This window comes from Nicotiana sylvestris, chromosome 8 (assembly GCF_000393655.2).
Source record: "Nicotiana sylvestris chromosome 8, ASM39365v2, whole genome shotgun sequence".
NCBI lineage: Eukaryota > Viridiplantae > Streptophyta > Magnoliopsida > Solanales > Solanaceae > Nicotiana > Nicotiana sylvestris.
In genome coordinates, this window is record NC_091064.1 from 152,856,067 (window position 1) to 152,877,903 (window position 21,837).

General features: G+C 33.9%; 1 protein-coding gene and 1 long non-coding RNA gene across 3 annotated transcripts; both read left to right on the top strand.

The window, feature by feature from the left end:
• The first annotated feature begins 5,427 nt into the window (after positions 1–5,427).
• LOC104226549 (uncharacterized) lies at positions 5,428–7,530 on the top strand. Its single transcript, XR_011401544.1, has 2 exons — positions 5,428–6,010; positions 6,608–7,530. It is a non-coding gene; the product is annotated as an uncharacterized lncRNA (long non-coding RNA).
• Positions 7,531–16,377: 8,847 nt separating this feature from the next.
• Positions 16,378–21,554, top strand: LOC104226536 (V-type proton ATPase subunit c''1-like). Of its 2 annotated transcripts, XM_009778567.2 has the most exons (5): positions 16,405–16,654; positions 16,759–16,836; positions 20,876–21,046; positions 21,138–21,310; positions 21,389–21,554. In XM_009778567.2, the coding sequence occupies exons 1-4, from the start codon at positions 16,518–16,520 to the stop codon at positions 21,304–21,306; spliced, it is 555 nt and encodes a 184-aa protein (XP_009776869.1). In that variant the 5' UTR covers positions 16,405–16,517; the 3' UTR covers positions 21,307–21,310; positions 21,389–21,554. The 2 variants fall into 2 exon arrangements, with proteins under 2 accessions (XP_009776862.1, XP_009776869.1); XM_009778560.2 differs by having other exon boundaries at positions 16,378–16,654; positions 21,138–21,554.
• The last annotated feature ends 283 nt before the right edge of the window (positions 21,555–21,837 follow it).

Here is a 21,837-nt window from a genome sequence, read left to right on the forward strand (position 1 = left end):
CTAAACAAATAACGTATGTATGTTTGATATTGTCCATGAAGTCTAAAGATATCAGCTCTACAAGTACTTCTAGGGATACCTTTAAATAAAGGATTGTAAATCCTTTGAATATACATAATAAGATATGATGAAGAAGCAAAAGAAAAAGGTAGACAACCCAAAGCAATCATTTTTGCTAACTCCTCACGATCCTTCATTTTATCATATTTCACTAGACCTCCAGTAGTAGAGTTAAGAGTTATTTGATTTCCATCACCATCAGCGCCCCATTCTATGGGATGCTCAGTTCTCATATGTCTCTACTAAGCGTCTCAGTCCCCCCTAAATTTCCTCCAGTCAAATGTTTAAAATCACATTTACAAAGTTTGCATTTAACTCTATCAGTACCTTCTATTATTTCAAAAAAATTCCAAACCTTACTTCTTTTTCTACGATTAGTAGTCGGAGCCACATGTGGTCTACTTCTAGTGCCACGACTACCACCCCTTGTAGCAACCCCAACACTACCAACTCCAACACTAGTAGGTGTAGCTGGTATCTCATCTTCCATTCCTATTTCATTATCTTCTATTCCAAAATCTTCTTGTAATTGTTCATAATCTATATCTAAATTATCATTATGCGATGATTCGGAAATATGTGTAAATGATAATGGGTTATTACTATTACTACCAGATGCTGAAGGACTATCTTTTTTTTTTATTTCCCCTACCAGTAACTCTTTTACACGCTCTTTTAGCAGCATTAAACATATTGTAAAAATTAAAGTATAAGCTAAAATTAAATGTGCAATTAAAATATTAAATAAGAGAAAGAGTTGGAGGGAGTGCATCGAATTCGCCAATAAATTGAGCACTTGATTAGGCAATTCCGATGTTACCACGAATAAACGTCAAGCAAGTATTTCAATTTTGAACTTCAATTGTTCAAAGTTCAAACTTCAAATTCCGAATGACAAAACACGATAAATTAAATTCAAGAAAAGAAAGCCAAATAAAATTAGATTGAAGACTTGAAGTCTTGCAAATTGGAGAATGAGAGAATGAGAGAAATTGAGATTGAGAAATGAGTATTGAGTGAAGAAATGAAGAAGAGGGGAGGGGGGTATTTATAGTTTTAAAGAAGGTTAGTTTTGTAAATTGAAAAAGGGTTAAAAATTAAAAAAAATAGGCTATTTGTACAATATTTCCGTTGGCCAGCGGACCAAAACATGGTCTGACCGTTGCCAACGGTCTGTAGGGCCCCCAAGTCCGAAATTTTTTTTTATAAAAAAACTAGCCGTTTGAACCGGGCCGGGCCGGGCGGTTAACCCGGTAAGAGTTACTATTCACTCTACCGGGTTCAACCGGTTCCGGTTACCCGTTTAGGCCAGCTGAACCGCGCCAACCCCCCCCCCCCCCAAACCCCCCTACCCAGCCCAGCCCAACCCCTTATTACCGGTTCCGGGTTCTACCGGTCTGGGCCGGTCTGGAACCGGTCCAACCCAGCCCGTTTAACACCTTTACTTAAAATGCATTATTTAAAATTTATGTACAAGATAACGTATGGGTAGTATTTTACAATAACTAATCGTGAAATATTGCAAGCTAGATAAATAACTGTAGTATTTGATAATAATATAAAATAAAATAAAAACATTTTAAGAATTAGATAAATAACTACATTATTTCATAACAATGCAAAATAATAAAAACATTTTAAGAACTATCTATTAGCATGACACTTTTAATCTAAAATTCTGATATGCACAACTCAAAATAACACAAATAATACTCCTAATCTAACCTCAGAATACACAACTGCAACAACTGTAGTTTTTCCAACTAGGACAATTTGTGGTCAAGAATTCACGAATCCAAAAAAAATCCGCAATAAATTCTCCAATTTTCATAGTAAAGAAACTATCATTGAACCCAAAAGACTACTTAAATTTTCATTTAAGAAACTAGCTCTCTCATATTATACCTTTTTAAAATATACTAGTTGTGAGTACGTAATTTTTGCCTAATATAAAATTATTCCTAAAAATTCCAAAAATAGCTTTAAATTATTTTTCTATATTACTTTTTACTTAGTTTGCTTTGTACGTACTCATGTTTGATGCATTTTTAAGTTGCATTTTAAATCCTAAAGAAAATATAAAAATATTTTTAAATCTTTACATTTTTAGACTTTAATTTGCATAACTAATTGCATTTGTAAAACACTAAAATACCAAAAGATACATTAGTAACTCTACATGCATTTTTAGCTAAATGGATTAATTAATTATAGAAAAATAAGTTATTAGGTTAATTTTGCAAATTAGTTGGAATTAGGAATGTTAAATAAAGTGGTTATTCTTGAAAATGAAAAGAAAATAAAGAAAAGGCTATTTGCCTTGTCTTCAAGTTGGGCCAATTGACTAAAATCTACCCAGCCCAATCCCGCTCTTCATTAAAACTCCACATCCCCAAAACCCAAAAGACGGATTCCCCTTTTTCCCTTTTAGAGACCAAAGAACCTAGCATTCTTAGGAGAGCTCTCTAAAAACATACCCCGAGCAGCCGTATCTCCTCCTTCACTCTCTGAGACCTACAAACATACAAAATTCACACATACAAAATTCACTCAGACATAGACTGTTCGTTTACCAATTTTCAGAGAGCACAGTCGCTGCACTCAGCTAAATAAATTTTAAAAAAATGAAAAATCGAAACTGAAAAGTTCTGAAAGATTTTTGAAATTTGAAAACAAAGCTTCTGGAAAGTAAGAAGAAATAGGATTTTAAAAGCTCTCAATACTCGTTTCCGGTTTGCAAAATGCTTTGGAGTTGATTTCGTTGTTGTTTCATTTGTTGATGTGCTATTTCAATTGCTGGATTTTCCCTATATTTCAGACCTTTATTCGGTCAAGTTCGTTTATTCCTGCTATTAGGTATGTGGATTTACACCTGTTATACTTCGCTTTAAATTGAAGAATGAAATCTGAGTAGTTTATGCCCCATTTAAGTTAGTACTCCATTCTTGGTCAGAAAGGAGTATGGGAAATGAAGATATATTTTCTTAGTTACAAACTTTATAATTTCCATTATATTGTTACCTTTTCTATTTGCTTGAAGAAACAGACCTTTGAGCATTGTTGCTACGTTTAACTTGTTTTAGAAAAGAAAAAGAATGACTTCTTCATCCGATAAAGCATTAGCGAAGAAAGAAAGAAATCCAGTAGCTATTATTTTCAAATATGCTCAACTTCATGGATTTAACATGTGAGACATCGAATTTGCCTAAAATTTTCTTTTCTCTTATTAACCTCGGGTGTTAGTAGTCACTAGTTGAGGTAAAAATACATATTAATTGAGGTGATAAAAATTTATCTAAAAGTAAAATATCTGTTGATCTGATGTGAATATTTGACGGAGATGATTTTATGTTTGCATCGACACACGGAACATTAACTGCTAAATAGCAGAAGGCTGAAATTCTGTAAAATAATTTAATTTTGTTGCTGAAGTTATATAAATTTTTATTGATACAACATGATTGAAACTAGTTGGTTGAGTTGGTCTCAACCATGTGGTAAATCAGTTAAATTTCATTAGGTATAAGTTTAGGTTAAGCTACATTGATCCTGTCCGAAAGTTTTGTTTACCAAAAGGCTAGCTCTTTGCCTAACAAATGCTTGCTATATAGATTTTCCTCTTATGCCACTTTTCTTCAATATGCTTTTGTTGGTTACATTTGCGAGTTAATCTGTATTCGGGGATAGTAAGACAGAAGATAACTTAAATCTTGAGTTAATTATTATCATGATTATGTATACGTTCGCGTGATATAATTATGATTTTCAAAATAAATCAAGGCACGCGTTCGCGCGATTTTGGCCAAAACTAGCTTAATAATTAATAAAGCGTGATAAATTATGTACACGTACATGTGATTTACACATATGTAATCCGTTTCAAAGATAACATAAACGCCATAATTAAAAGCGGTAAAAAGGTAAATGCACATAGGTTCTAAAAATAAGTATTTAAATAATTTAATTAAGCCAGCTATGATTAAAACGACCGTGCTAAAAGCACGAAATCCGAGAATGCCTAACACCTTCTCCCGGGTTAATAAAATTTCTTACCCAATTTTCTGATTTTGCAGACTTTTTAACAGAGTCAAATTTCCTCGATTTGGGATTTAAAAGGAACCGGTGACTTGGGACACCATAATAAATATCTCAAGCGGCAACTCTAAAATTAAATAAATAATCTCATTTCTAGAAGAGAAATAGAAGATTACACACCTGCTACAAAAATGTTCCTCATTTCTAATTCATATGTTACCAAAAAAGTATGGCTTTCTCGTAACACTTGCTGAAATTGTGTTGTGTAAGATCGGAGCAATTAGAATTATTATCAAAAAAGATGATAAACTATTATGTCAGATAGACTTTAGCAACACAAATAAATTTAGCAATTAAATAATTAGGAGATATACCTTTACGAAACAGTTTCTAGCCTAAGCACTTATAAATCATGTTGATAATTTAGAAGCAGTCAAACAGTTGGGGACAACTTGATATAAACTGTAAGGGCATCTCCAACCTTTACCCTATTTTTGGTCTCCAAAATGGGAATTTTCTTATTTTGGGGACAACTTACTCCAACTATTCCCCATTTTTTTCCCCAAACTTTTTTATATTCTTCTCTCTCTTATATATTATATTATTATCTTTCATTTCAATTTTATTTTTTAATTTTCATTAAATAAATTTCATCTTTTATTTTTATTAATTTGTAATTTCCATAATTAAAACAATTCCATAAAATTTTAAATAATAGTTGAGGCGATGAATAATGCAACCCAGGCAAAAAAAGAAGTTTTGACTGTTCAAAAGGAAAAAGTAAGAGTAAAAGAAATGAAAGAAGAAAATAAAATTTTAATGATGGATGTGGATTCTATTGTCGATCCGACTCGTCGTGAATTTATGCGACAAGAACAACAGCGAATAATGTATAAAAGAAGTCAAGAATATTCACAGTCACAACCACAACAATCCTCAGCCCCATTCAGTCAATACTATAATGATTTTGGTGTATCTAGAAACGACATAGCTCCCTACTAAGTTATTATGCTATTTACCATAGTTTCAATTTTTATGTATTTTAATTTAATGTATTTTCAATTGTCATGTATTTCCAATTTTAATGTATTTTCAATCTTCACTTTTCAATTTTAGCAAAACATCTAATATTTTATATTCGCACCTCTCAATTTTAGCAACATCTAATATTTTATATTTGCACCATTCATTTTTTGAGATAATTATATATTTTTTGTACAATTATAACTTATAATAAAATTAATTTATAATTTTACATAAAAATAATAAATGCACAAAAATTAATTTATCAAAATTATACACCAATGTTAAAATATAAAATTAATATTTTAAAGATATACATAAATATAATTAAATATATATAAAGAAATAAATAAAAAAATTAAATAAAAAAAATAATGAATAGTAACGAGAGATGAATAGTGCAACCAGCAACACTATTCATCTCATTTCGTGGACAAAAATAAGGGAGTGTTACAGCTAAATTATCCCAAAAATTACCGTATTTACATGGGTCAAGTTTGGAGATGGCCTAAAGCAAGAGTTACGGTTTCTATTTCCGAAAATTTTAGTCGAGCAGATCAGCCATGGCGGAAACTGAACCTCAAGCCTCCGAAACTGTAGCACAGAACGAGAAAGAAAAAACCTCCGCACATAAAATGGACGTAGAAGCTCAAGCCGCCGATGATGCGGCGGAGAACGGTGGCTCGAAGAGTCTAAGGGATGAGGGAGACGAACTAGGGTTAATGGAGACGCCACGAAGAAGCCGAAAGTCGACAACTCCGTGGAAGAAAAAAAGAAAGATGGGTCGGATCCGGTTAGCGTGGGTCCGAAGAGTTTCGGGTCGTCTGTGGAGATGTTTGATTACTTCTACAAACTCCTTCGTTCCTGGACTCTCAATCTCAATCTCAACAAGGTAAAATATCCATTGTTTGTCAATATCTTGTTTGTAAAGATGTCATTTATTCAGGATATTTCACAAAGTGAGCTGGTGCTTTGTGTCTTTAGTACCGTGTAAAGCAAGGGATGGTTTTTACCCTATTCTTATGTTCTCCGATTTAGTTGATTATCTATGGGCATAGCTGAATGGTTCAGATATGTGGGGCACTTTAAGTTGGCATTTTAGGATCTCTTACATTTAAGATTCTGATTTCTGAATGTACATTTCGTTTAAGCATCAAATTGCATTATATCGTACTGATATTGATGTCAAATTGCTCCGTGCTCTTAGCATCAAGGAATACTTTATGAGTGGCTGCTGACTAATATGAATTGCTTAGTCTAAAGGCTTTAACACCTCGAGGTATTTGATTGTACATCCTTTTTGGATATGTGTGTTTGACAACAAACATCTACCTGTGAATATTAACGTTCCTGGGATAATCATTTGGCATTTTGACTGCCTCTGATTATCTAGTTAATCCTTCTATGGTCTAATAAAGAAGATGTTGCTAAGTTCGGGATAATTTAATTGCAATCGGAATGATAATCTGTTTGATTTGATTTTGCTCAGAATGACCACTCCATCTTCTTGTTCCCCGGAGCTTGCCTTCTGGACTTCAAATTTGGAAATTACTGTTTTCTTGCCTGTTGAACTACTTAGCCTTTTGTGGCGGTCAAATTAGTATCCTTGTGGGGTTGGTACTTTCACCTCGATCTAATTATTGAGAGCAAAAAATGGCCAAATCCTTGCTTAAATGTATGTATTATTCATAACATTAGAGAGGCGTTATGAGTTATTACTGCACAAGAAAGTCGATTTCGCAAGGATTGTCTGTTTGAACTATGATTCTGCTTTCGTGGATTCCCATTTTGGAACTAGATCTTAGTATTGGAGATATTTGGAATGTTTACATTTGTTACTTATATCTGAGCGCTTGATATGATGATCCTGGGTCACTTACCTTTTGTTGGTTGGTGTCGCAATATGAGCACATGCTGCTACTTGGCTTACTTAAGAAGGGCCATTCAGAACCAGAGAAGAAGATTGGTACAGGAGTTCGCGCTTTCCAAATCCGATTTCATCCACAGTTCAAAAGTCGCTGCTTCTTTGTTGTTAGGTAGGATGATTCTATGGATGATTTTAGCTTTAGAAAGTGTGTAGATCAGATACAACCCCTTCCAACAAACATGCAAGTAAAACATTATGCTAACGGTGGAAAAGGTGGCGGTGGTGATGGTGGTGGAAGAAGAGGAGATGGATATGGGCGTGGTCGTAGAAGAGGAAGGAGGCCAAGATACTAAACAAGCTGACAATAGACTGCCAGATTCTTCTGATCTGTCTTGTTACGTACTATTTAAAATCCAAAATTTGGTCTGTTACATCTATGTTCCCCCCGTTTTGCCAAAATGTTTTTTGCTGGTTAAAGTCTCATGGCTGTAAGAACTACATGAAATAACATTTTGTTGGCGGCATCACCTATTATCTTACCAAAAGCTGGCTAAATTGTTAAATATGAGAAGCCTTCTGATTGTTGCCTGATATTTTGACCCATAAACCTGCCCCATTTTGCCTAAAGCAGCAACAATCCAGTATAATTCCACAAGTGGGGTTTGGGGAGGGTAGTGTGTATGTAGACCTTACCCCTACCCTGGGGATAGAGAGGTTGTTTCCGATAGACCCTCATCACAAGAAGATGAAAAGAGACTAGAATAGCAAAACAAATTACTTTCTGCCTAAAGAAAGTACAAAAATTTAAGGTAGAGCAAGTTTGGAGTTAGAGAAGGAATAGCTTTGTTCAGTGATATTCTAATAACTGCATGTAATCACACTATCATATGTATGTTTAGTTTTTAAAAAAAAGCTAAATGAATTCATAGTGTAGAATTTTTTACACTGAAATATAAGTAATTTAATTAAAAACACGGATTTATTGACAAAAGAAAAGGAACCTCATCCCAACGTAACACTTTTTTGTTGGGCATGGCCTTAAGAACCATCAAAATTAACAAAGCTTTCTTCACGGTAACAAGGATAATCTCTATTGTTTCTCGGTCTTTCTTATATGATCGTATCAGAGAGTGTCAGTATGACGGCCCCCATTTGCTTGTTCTCAAGGACACGATTAGCACGGGGATTCCAAGGAGGTCATTATTGGGGATGCAATGTGTTACGGATGCAGGGCAGGCTATGTGTGCCCAATGTATAGGTTTGCATGAGTTGATTCTTCAGGAGGCCCACAGTTCACGATACTCCATTCATCTGGGTGCTGCTAAAATGTATCTGGACTTGAGGCAATACTATTGGTGGAAGAGGATGAAGAAGGACATAGTGGAGTATATAGCTCGGTGCCTAAATTGTCAGCAGGTGAAGTATGAGCATCAACGGCCAGGTGGATTGCTTCAAAGGCTAGAGATTCCAGAGTGGAAATGGGAGGGGGTTGTTGTTGGGCTCCCACGGACTCAGAAGAAGTTCGATGTAGTATGGGTGATTGTGGGTAGATGGACCAAATGGGCTCATTTCATTCCAGTGGTAACTACTTATTCTTCAGAGCAGCTGGCTCAGGTTTATATTCGCGAGATTGTCCAACTTCATGGCGTGCCGATATCTATCATCTCTGACCAGGGCACACAGTTTACATCGCGATCTGGAGAGTCGTATAACGTGAGTTAGGCACACAGGTTGAGTTGAGTACATCATCTCACCCTCAGACAGACGGATAGTCCGAGTTCGCACTATTCAGATATTGGAGAATATGATTCGTGCGTGTGTGATAGAGTTTGGGGGTTCTTGGGATCAGTTCTTACCGTTTGCGAAGTTTGCCTACAACAACAGCTGCTAGTCTAAATTCAGATGGGCCCGTACGAGGCCTTGTATAGGAGGCTGTGTCAGTCTCCAATGGGTTGGTTTGAGTAGGGCGAGACTAGGATATTGGGTACTGACTTCGTTTAGGATGCTTTGGAAAAGGTTAAATTGATTCAAGATCGGCTTTGCATAGCCCAATCTAGACAGGAGAGTTATGCGGATCTGAAGGTTCGCGACATTGCATTCATGGTTAGAGACCGGGTCTTGCTCTGGGTTTCGCCCATGAAGGGTGTTATGAGGTTCGGGAAGAGGGGAAAGCTTAGCCCTAGGTATATCAGACCTTTTGAGATTCTCGAGAGGATTGAAGAGGTGGCCTACAAGCTTGCACTGCCACCTAGTCTACCTGCAGTTCATCCAGTATTCCATGTTTCTATGCTCCAAAAATATCGCGGTGATCCGTCTCATGTGTTAGACTTCAAATCAGTCCAATTGGACACAGATTTGTCTTATGTTGAGGAGTCAGTGGTCATTCTGGACAGGCAGGTCCAAAAGTTGAGGTCGAAGAATATTGCTTCAGTAAAGGTTCAGTGGAGGGGTCAACCAGTCGAGAAGGTGACTTAAGAGACCGAGCACGATATGTGTAGCCGTTATCCTCACTTTTTCACCACTTCAGATATGTCTCTATACTCGTTCGAGGATGAACATTTGTTTTAAGAGGGGAAGGATGTAATGACCTGGCTAGTCATTTTGAGTATTTTAGTCCAGATCCACTATTTATTGCCTCCTCGATGTTATACTATGGCTATGTGACTTGTCGGGGTATTTGGTTTTGGTTTTGGGTGAGTTTCAGAGTAAAATGGGATACATAGTCCCTAAGTTGGAGGTGTAAGTTGATCGTAGTTTGACTTTGTGTAAACGACTCCGGAACGGAGTTTTGTCGGTTCCAATAGCTCTGTATGGTGATTTTGGACTTAGGAGTATGTCCATATGTTAATTTGGAGGTCCGTAGATCGTTTTGGCTTGAATTGACGAAAGTTAGAAAGTTGAAGGCTTGGAAGATTGAAAAGTTTGACCGAGAGTTGACTTTATTAATATCAGGGTCAGATTCTGATTTCGGAAGTTTGAATAGGTCCGTCGTATCACTTATGACTTGTGTGCAAAATTTGAAGTCAATCGGAGTTGTTTTGGCATGAATCGACATTAGTTTTGGAGTTCGGAAGTTTATAGTTTTATAGGCTTGAATTGGGTTGCAATTCTTAGAATCGATTTTGTTTGATGTGATTTTTTGCCTCAAGTAAGTCCGTTATGTGTTTGGAACTTGTTAGTATATTCAGACGGGGTCCCAAAGGCTCCGGGTGTGATTCAGAATGAATTCGGAACAATTTGGACTTAGTCCCATTGCTGAAGTTCCAGCCTTCTGGTGTCATCGCACTTGCAGAGAGATTGGCCGCAGGTGCGGACTCGCAAATGCGAGTAATGAAGCGCAAAAGCGAAAAGGACTGCCTAGGCTTGGGATCGCAAGTGCGTGGTGATTTCCGCATCTGCGAGTCTGCAGGTCCGGAGGAGATGGTCGCATATGCGGACTTGGCCTGCTTGGTCGGTCATTGTAGAGGCGGAGATTATCCATAGGCGCGCGTACACTGGTGCGTGAGTTTTGTCCGCATAAGAGGAATTCCCTGACCGCAATGGAAAACCGCACCTGCGATAGTTTTTCCGTAGGTGTGCGTCACAGGTGCGACTGAGTGACCGCAGATGCGGATTCACTGGGCAGAAAAGGCCTAAGTTCGAGGATTTGATTTATTATCTATTTTTAGACGTAGAGAGCTCGGTTTGTGGCAATTTTTCGAGAGATTTTCAAGGAAATCATTAGGGTAAGAGATTCTAACTCGGTTTTAGTTAAATTACACGAATCTATTATTATTTTCATCATTTAATTAGTGATTTGAGTTGAAATTTTGTGGAAAGATTGTGAAAACTTTTTAGGCTAAATTTTGGTGTTTTGAAGGGCGATTTGAGATTGGATTTGAGTAATTCTTGTATGGTTGGACTCGTTATAGAATGAGAGTTCGAATTTTATAATTTTGGTCGGGTTTCGAGATGCGGGCTCGGGTTGACTTTTTGAGTTGACTTTTTATTTCTGTGTAAAGATCGTAACTTTATTGTTCGAAATAATTTTATTATAGTTTATGTTTATGGTATGAAGTTGTTTTAGCTAGATTCGAGCCGTTCGGAGTTGGATAATTGAGGGGAAGGCTTACTAGTGGATTGAGTTAGCGTGTTTTGAGGTAAGTGTCTTGCCTAACTTTGTGTGGGAATTACCCTTTAGGATTGATATTGTTTTGTGATAATTGTGATGCGTGGAAGCCGTGTACGCAAGGTGACGAGTATATACACGGACTAAATATGAAAATTTTAGCTATGTAGATTCCTTTCATGCCTTAATTGAGTTATCTTAACATGTTATCGTCACTATCATTAGTCTATTTCACATGATCTACTTGTCTTATCCATTACTTGTTGATTGCGCTACATGTGTTAGTTGAAGTTCTTGTTTTCTGTATTCCATATTCATTATTTAAGTTGAATTCTTTACTTGGAGTTGTTATTCTTGGAATATCTTGTTGTTGAAATTGGTATTGAGTTATAAAGGTCGTGATTCACACTGAGGCAAAGTGTTAAGTTGTGAAGTACTATCCGTGTTGAGTTATTCACTTCCGGTTGTTATTGTTGAGGCTCTTGTGTACTTGTGGTTGAGCTATGGGCTATTTATTGTGAAAACACCGTTATTTTTTATTTCTTTGGCAAGCTGTGATATTGGGCACTTGAGGTACGATTTGTGATATGTTGTGATTTGATACGCATGCGGTGGAATAAGATTTTGGGGTTGAAATGCATACAGTGAGATAAGGTGGGTTGATACGCGTGTTGCTAGTAGGGGAACTACTTGAAGCCACGCAGTGTGATAAGGTGGACTAAAATGCGGGATGCTATTTCGGAAAAAATAATTTTCAAAACTAAATGCAAGGCTCCCGCGGTGATATAAGAAAAGATTGTGGATTATTTTTGTAATTTAAGACTATGAGGCGGTACCTCGGTAGTGACTCTTGTTGGTATTTCTCTATTACTTCACTTGTTTCGGTTGTTTTGTTTCCTTGACTTAACATTTTTTGTTTTCTTCCGTGATGCAACAATTGAAAGTTTAGCAAGTTAAAGCTTAATAAATAAGGCTCAAGTAATAATCTGTCGCTCCACTCAGCAAAACACTTCTTACTCAAAGTTCTGAATGATTGCACCAAGTAGAATACAAAGACTTAAATATCGCACTTGGTGTCTTTTTATGGAGAAAAAATATACAAAATATCAAACAACGCTTTTATGGGGGAAATAAATACGCATTGTGCCACTTTTCCGCAACCAATATATTTTTTTTCCTCATTGAATTTTTTCTAGTAAAAGTTGTTAATTAGTGTAAATTATCTTAAATTCTACAATAAACATTCTATTGTGAATGCAATAGAATGTGATTACTTATTTGTATTTCTAAATTTGACACGTCTTTATAATTTTATATTCTTCATTTGTACTCTTTGTGGTATCCACAACTTCCCAACTCTTCTTTATAGATAATGTTCATAATACTCACTGCTTTCTGAAGATTAATATTCATGTTCATAATACCCTCTTGGTATTGCCAACATATCTATCTATACTATATTAAAAGCACGAAAGTCATTAGCGAAATGTCGTTCGTCTTTTTTGCCCTTTAAAAAAGATTTCACACTAGATAAAATTGTCATTTACCCTTAAAATCAAATAAAACTATATTTATTAAAACTTCCCATATTTGAATTATTATGTAGGAAGCCCTAATATTTAGGACATTAAAATCAACTAAATTGTATAAAGTAAAGTTCTAATTTAGGACCAAATATATTAATTAACTTATGTTGAAATATATTGGAAACTCAAAATCTTTAATATCTCACCAGAAACCATTAGATTTAAGATTCAAAGCCATTAACGGAAAAAATTGAACAACTACTGAAACTTTTTTTTATTTGAAGAAAAGAGGTACGAATTTTTATGTTATGAATTTTTGGAGTTGGAAACAATTTAATTCTATCTTGAAAAGGTATTTTTCTCTTTTAGTTACAATTATATTTTAAGAATTAAATATAATTTAATATTTTTTGAAAAAAGTTTTTGTTTATTTTACTTCTCGCCTAGATCAGCGATATCAATATTCATTATTTCAATAACTTATATATTTTTAAAATTTATACTTTATAACTTAAATATGTTATTTAATAATATTTCTATATTTTTAAATAATTATATAGTTGTTGATATAGGTATACGCACAAAACGTGTACCTTAAGTACGAAGGTCATTAGCCTCTTTAAAAATATATTTTATATTAGACAAAGTAGTAATTTTAGTTACTTTTCTAATATTTAGGATTAATCATTAATTATTTTTCTCATATTTAGGAAAAATAATTTAATTAGTTGCCTACTATTTAGGACTTTGACATGGAAAATCATATAATTATCTTTTTGTTATAAAAATATTTGTTTAAGAGTCCTTGACGAACACTTTTGTTTTGGTTAAGAAGTTTTAGTTTTAGTATTATTTATTTTTCTTTTCTTTTTCAGAACTCCTTTTTTCGTATAATTATGTAATTTGATTATACAATGAGCTACATTAATTTATTCTTTTTCTAATCCGTTGAAAATAATTCATATAATATTTATTATTAATTAAAAATTAAATAATCTACTTTTTGATCTCGAAAAAAATTGTTATTTTCTATCAATTTGTTAATCATGTTAGAGTCTTCTATAAAATGAAGTAGTGAATAACTTTTTTTTAAAAAAAATAAAAAATTCTTAAGTTTTATAGGATTATATGTGATTGCCAAAATTAAAAAAAAGCATGATAATTTATGAATTTAAAGCTAGTGAATTAAAAAATTAAAATAAATTTTTAGGTGAATATATTGACCGATGATTGAGAATTTGTATGAAGATTCATCATTTTAGAGAATATTAGCTTTTATTTTATATTCAAACATAATATTTTAATATTATTTATATAATATTTTAAAATTCTTTCTTATTGAGATAGTGTATACGCGCAAAGCACGTACCCTAAGACTAATGCCTATAAATAGAGGTATTAAGATAGATATTTTATACGCTAATTAACTTAAAAAGTTTTATTTCCCTTTTAATATTATACAAAAAACTTAATCACACGCATATTTATCACCAACATATATATATATATATATATATATATATATATATATATATATATATATATTAAAGCAAGAAAGTTACTATATATAATTGCATTGTGGGTAAGCCAAGTGGCAAGCTAATAAATGCAAATAGTATATGGTAACTTTATTTTATAATTGACTATGTTAGTCATACATACATACATACATATATATATATATTATACACATATTATATATGGATTATATATAAATTACACATTCTTCAGTTTTTTTTAAGTGGCAAGTCGAGCACTTATTTAGGTTGATTAGATAAAGCCAAAAGAAAAATATAGAAGAATTTCAACTAAACACTAAAAATATAAATAAAGTTCTTATGTAGACAATTTCTATTTAAACTCATATTTTTATAGAGAAATAAATTAATTTTTTGTAAAAAAGAAGAAGAAGAAAGACATAAAAAAATAAGATAAAAGAAAATAAATATAGAAAAGATGTTTGAAAAATCTAAAAACCAGAAATAAGAGATGACAACGAATTTCTTCTTCTGTTTCATCTATGTTAAGTATAAAAAATTTGGAAGTTGATATCGCCGATTTTAAATATTTTTTTCAACTCAAATACATAGACTATAAGACAAGGATATCTTAGAATTTTTTTAATTTAAATTGTGTGTCGTTTTTAAAAAATTACTATTACTAACAAACTGATATGATATCTGAATTTGAATATAAATGCAATTTGAGTAGTTTGCATTGAGGTTAAGCCAAGTATGGTATCAAGAAAAAACTACTTGGCAATTTCAAAATAATATATGCAGTGTTATACAATAGCAATCAACTAATTTAACATTTAGTGATTCAAAGAACAAAAAATTTGTATATATATATATATATATAAGCAGAGGCAGATGTAGAGTCTTGACAACAGATTTAAATGAACCCATAACTTTTCACGCTGAGCAAAAATTTATATATAAAACATTCTTAAAATTATAAAAATAGTAGATATGAACTCATAACTCTAAAAATATAATGAGTTCAATGCTAAAACCTTAAAAATTGAATCCATAAAGTATAAATCCTACATCCACCTCTGTATATAGGGTATTCTAAATTCAAAATATGTGGCTAGAGATATCGATAAACTCAAAATAACGTCATATTGAAATAAAATTTTACTGGCTAAAGAATCATTTAAATTCTTAGATAGCCGACTAAAGTAAATTTTAAATTAAAGATAATATCTTCACTTGCACCATTATAAAGATAATATATATATATATATATATATAAAAAGTTTTAGAAATTGGAATGTCAAAATAGAAATATTTTTTAAAGATAATAACATACCAAATAAGAGTTCAAGTCGTAGTAAAAGAGTCATGTCGTAACAAAAGAATCGTTCATATTGTGTCAACCTTTGTGCTTTGACATAAATACGAGTATTATTTCAATTTTTGGCTATTTTTAGATTCCAATGACACAAACGAGAGTGGTGCAAAAATAAAATTATCACTACGAGATTTGAAAAAATGTTAGTCTTTTTCATGTACTGTTTCGTAACTGATATCTAACGATTATCTAGAAGGTTTAAATTTTAAGGTTATTTACATACCATTCAAAAAACTCGGATATTTAATATGGTTAATGTCAAATATTAAAATGGAGTCACACTGGAAAAAAAAATTACTGGCTAAACAATTTTTTAAATTCTTAGATAGCCGACTAAAATTAGTTTTGAATTAAGGATAATATTTTCACTTACATTACTATAAAATAAATTATTATTTTAAAATAATATTTTAGAAACTGAAATTTTAAAATAGAAATAATTTTTGAAAGATATCAACACACAACATAAGAGTTCAAGTAGTAGTAAAAGAGTCAAGTCGTATCCAAAGAATACTTCATAGTTTCAACCTTTGATTGTTATTTCCCGGCTAATTTTAGGATCCAATGACACCCGCGAGAATGATATCAAAAAATAAAAATAGAATTATATCTAGGAAATTTGAGAAATGGTTAATCTTTTTCATATAGTGTTTCTTAATTAATATCCAAAGATTATCTATATTTAATAGAGAAATTTTAAGTTTTAAGATTATTTACATATAATCTAAGTAACTCAAATATATTACATGGTTAGTGTCCATGCATTCGCGCGAGTGATAATACTAGTTACTCTTTATAATAAATTAGTGTGATTTTGCATAAATATGAGATGTGAGTAAAAAAATATGTTATTTGTTAGTATTATTACTATCTTTAATTAAGTACTTTTTTTTTTTTTTTCTGTCTACTTGTTTCTTACTCTTCTCACGTGTTAGCAACACCACATTATTGTCTTCTCTTCAACCCCTTCTCTCTCTTTCTCTCACCCAACTGAACAAATCTTAAGAGTCAAGATCGAGAAAGGAGCAGAATCAGATTCAGAATGTCAGCAGCGTCGACAATGGCCGTGATTGGAGCATCAAGCTCGTGGTCAAGAGCAATGTTACAGATCTCACCTTACACTTTTGCCGCTCTCGGAATTGCTATTGCCATTGGCGTCTCTGTTCTTGGTGCCGCTTGGTACGGTACCCTCTTAATTATTTGCAAAATGATTTAATTTTTTTGTTATTTTTTCTCAAAGGGTATCCAAATCTGATTAAAGTTTATGACTTTGTTATGGATAGGGGAATTTACATAACTGGAAGTAGTTTGATTGGTGCTGCAATCAAAGCTCCTCGCATCACCTCCAAGAATCTCATTAGGTAATTTCAGAGGCTTATACTTTTCCCAATTTTGTCTCGGTCATTTTTTTTGTAAACTTTATTTGTGTAATTAAAATTACCTTAGATGCAGTAATAAGATTTTCCTTGTGAATCCTGAGATGTTGCATTCGATTTAGTGTTAACTTATTTTGCCGTTTTACACTGGTTGCTGAAGAAAATACTAGTTTGTTATCAATAGGGTGGACCAAGATTTTCATTAAGGGGGTTCAAGGAAAGATAGTGAGTGAAATGGTGCTAATGGAATAGAAACACCAGAGCTCATACAAATCTCGTGTCTTCCTTAACCATTGCTTTGGAGTCAAACCTTGTGTGAAGGAATTTATTAACACATATATATACATAGCTTTATCTTTAATAATGTTATTTATCCATATAGAACTGTGGAATTCTTTAGAAGAAGTTTGTTTGAGCCATGTGCCATGCGAACTAAGCCTCGTATTTAAGGGGAGAATAGTAGAGGGCCATGTCCATTATTCCCGAGTTTCAAAGGCTGCCATCGGTCATAAGGGTTGGGCCCAGACGAATTTCTCGGTCATAAAAAAAATCTTTAGGAGAAGGGATTCAGTTGAATCCTGCCTACATTGGTCTGCCCCTGTTGATATATAGTTTATCCCTCTTCGAGTTGTCTGTTGTAGGTTGGACTCCATATTTATCTTCCGATGAAAATACCCCAATTTATAGGTGCCTTAGAAGATCAAACGGGTTCTTTTAACCAGTTTATTTGAATAACCGACAGAGTGAAACATCTGTGTAATTCAATTTTTAGCTATAGGAATAGGTTTTTTTTTTTTTTTTTTTTTGATGAAGTGGTTTCATTAATGGCATCAAGTAGATGCAAATAGTACAAGAGATAGTAAGAACAAAAGTGAGTTTGTTAGCTCCATTACGATGTGCCCCATGCTAAAGATAAGGAGTTAACAAAGTCTAAAAGGTGTCAGAGGAGTTTGCAGGGGAACGATTGCTCCAGCTATATGGATTTAAAAGACACTTACCCTTGAGAGTTTGATTAAAAGTTGATATTCCATCAAAACTACTTTGATTCCTTTCTGTCCAGACACCAAAAAATATAGGCAGGAATTATTTTCTAGATTTTCCTGATGGATCTACCAGCTTTCCAAGAACTCCAGCATATGTAGTGTAGGGATCCTTAGTCCTCTCAGGCATGACCCAACTGAGTCCAAAACCTGAAAAGAACATGTTCCAGATATCTGTAGCAACTGATCAATGTAATAGGAGTGACTGTTGGTTTCTATACTCTGTTGGCACATGTAGCATCTGTTAGCAATGCATATGTTCCTTCTGCTGAGATTTATATCATAAATCATACCATATTCTGACCTCACATATCATGTATTCTGGAAATGTATAAGTCTAGATATATCTTTCGGTATAAGTGCTTGTATCGTTGTGATCAAATTTTAATAACTAGCCAGCTTAACATGACAAAAGAAGCCTTTGTGCACCTTTTTCTTTATGAAGTAAGGAAAAACAATACTTGTGAAACAAGTCTTGGACAATAAAAAAACACCTAATTAAGTCTTGGGTAGGAATGTAGGATTTATTCACCTTGTGAAACAAGTCCAAGGAAATAAAGAAACACCTAAAGATGCTACCAATAGTATATAACCTGACCAAAACAGTAGATCCTCCAACACTTTGTATCCTACTTGCCCTACCATACTTAGAGTTACCCAATATCATAACTACTAAGTTCTTCAGACTTAATAACATAGAGTTACCAAGTCAAGATCCAAGTTTCGTTGTCCGTACTACAAAATCTGAATACAATTCTAGTATATTATATTTCTAATTGTTGGAGTATTATATAGTTTCTCCATACTTAATAGCAGATGATATTCATTGTCTAATGTACTTTACATGTTCCATGTTCATATTCATTGCTATCCTCTTAAATTTCATACATGTATTGGTCTGTTAAACTTAATGACACCCTTGTAACAAAACTTCAAAAAACACAAGTGAACTATACTTAGGTGTCATTTTATGCTAGTATCTTCGCATACCTCCACAGAATCAGCATAGCTTCCAATGGCATTGACGTCTCTCCTTCTCATGTATTTGATAAAGATAGACATTCAAACTCAAGCTTCTTCTGTACTTCCTGGCAATCAGCTACTTGGATGTAGAGGCTCTACTAAGCTCTTAGTTTATTGTGTTAGCTGAGCTTTGAGTTCTTCAGGGGTTGGACAGGATATGGTGGAATTGTAATAGCGCTGAATTATGGCGAAAGAATTTGTTAGTGAGATTGTCATAGATTGTAATACTTGCAATGCTCATATTATCTGTATAGGCCGGACTAGAGACATGATTAAGTTTTGTGTCAAATATGCTCTTTGTCTAGATTTATGGAATTCATTTTTGATAAAGTTAATAATTTTAAAAGGCATCAAGCAGATGCAAAGGTTACAAAAGAGAGAATATGGCAGCTCAATTACAAAAGAGAGGCTACTTTATCCAAAACAATTATCAAAGAGAGGCTATTACAAGACTAGGGAGCTGACAAACTCCAAAAGTGATGAATACTATTTACAGGAGAAAAGTTATCCCAGATAAAGAAATTAACCAAACATCTAGCCTTCAGGGAGCTGTTTGAAGTTGAGATACCATCAAAACATTTGTGATTTCTCTGTCCAGATACACCAAAAAATGCTAGCAAGCACCATAAACCAGAGCTTTATGATGGCTTTATCAACTTTCTATGAAAGCTTCTCTAACAGTTAATGGCATAGCCCAATTCAGATAAAAAATAGTAAGAAACATGCTCCAAAGATCAGTTGCTACTGCACAGCAAAGAAATAGGCGATTGAAACTTTCAGAGTTGGATTGGCACATAATACACCTATTAGCTAACTGGAAGTTCCTTTTGATAAGATTATCTTGTGTCCAGCAGGCAGCATTTAAGGGTATCCAGCAAAAACAAATGACTTTTGTAGGTAGCCTAGTTCTCTAGATTAATTTCCTGGGCCATAAATCAATGATCATATTGTTCGAGCTTAGGTGAGCATACCCTGCTTTGACTGAGTATACCTTCCTTTGAGTTGCCCCATTTTAGACTGTCCTTGTCCTGCGCACTTCTCCATTCTTTCAAGTAATGGAAGGAGGTCACCAACCTCCCAATCATGTAGGCGTCTCCTTAAAAGTATATTACATCAAAATAAATTAGTAATAAATATGCATGAGACGATGTAAAATGTATTTAGCTAGAATTAAACAAGGAAATTTACTACTCGTATGATGTACTTTGACTGGGCACGTAGTTTAAGAAAGAAAGAAAGACTTTTGAAATTTGTGGTCCAAAATAAGCCATAGATATTTTTGTAGTTTTAAATCATCTCATTAAGGGTAAAATGGGAAGTTAAAGTTTACTTGTTTCTAAATATAGAAAGGTATCATTCTCTTTGGGACCGACTAAAAAGAAAAAGTACATCACATAAATTGCGACAGAGGGAGTATAAGATATTAAACAAAATTGTGGTAAGGCTAAGAAAAATAAAATAATAATCTTATTAGAGCAGCATAAAGTTAAGATTTCTAAAAAATATAGAGAGTAATGGGTATTAGGTTGGGGGAGAGAGAGAGATGAGCAAAGAGTAAAACTGCCCCTTGGTGCTGTGGGATAAGAGTTGTCCGATGGCCACCCATGGTATGAAATTATCGTGACGAGGGGATTTGAATTGCCTCCTCAGTCCCAAAAAAAAGGCAGTCCGGTGCACTAAGCTCCTGCTATGTGCGAGGTCCGGGGAGAGCCAGACCACAAGGGTTTATTGTACGCAGCCTTAGCCTGCATCTCTGCAAGAGGCTATTTCCACAGCCTCCTCAGTCCCAAGTTCAAAATTAATCTAATCAATCAACCTCAATCTCAAGTTAGTTGGGGTCGACTATGGAATTTGTTTTTGTTCATTCAACTCTATTCAGGATCATTTCATTCCAATACGAAATAATTTATCATGAACACAAATTATGGACCACATGGCTAACTTATTTATGTTTCTTGTAGTGTGATTTTCTGTGAAGCTGTTGCTATATATGGTGTTATAGTGGCAATTATTCTGCAAACAAAACTAGAGAGTGTCCCAGCATCAAAGATATATGCACCGGAGTCCCTTCGAGCAGGATATGCAATATTTGCCTCTGGAATTATTGTGGGCTTTGCCAACCTCGTTTGCGGGTTTGTCACTCTTTCTTATTAAAGAAGCTTGTTTGCATACAGAGTTTTCTTCCGTTTCACTTAACCATCTTCATAAATATTCCTTTAACAGGCTTTGCGTAGGGATTATTGGTAGCAGCTGCGCATTGTCAGATGCACAAAATTCTAACCTTTTCGTCAAGATTCTTGTGATTGAGATTTTTGGTAGTGCACTGGGATTGTTTGGAGTTATTGTGGGAATAATCATGTCAGCTCAAGCAACATGGCCTTCGAAAGCATAGTCATGTACTTCTACTTTCTCTGTGCCATTTGGAAGCTGTATTTGCTTTCTTTCTGATGGTTTATTCGTGTAATTTTTGGTAGGAGTATGAATCGAGGAGGTTCTGGTTTTCCCATTGCATTCAGCTGATTGAAATTGACATAAGCTAGGTCATGTCTGACCTGCAACCGATATGTCATTTACACTGTTGTATTCTTACTGTACTCGAACTGAGAAAAAAGTTAGTTAATAAGCTATTGTTTCTTGAGAGTGCTGCTTGTACTTATTCTCAGCAAGGGAATATTATTTATATGCGGATAGCGGCTGAGACAATAAACTCCTGCATGCAGTTACAGTGATGTGTACAGAATTGTGCATGAACGTGAATTGGTTTTCAAATGGAGTGCTGAATTTCTCCTTTACATATGGTAGTGTGCTTGTTAATTGCTTAAAGTTGGTTGTTCACTATAGCGAAATTGGACGGGATTTTTACATTTTTATACCACATATCAAAATTGTTCCATTTGTACCCGACCCACCCACTTCTCTTTGC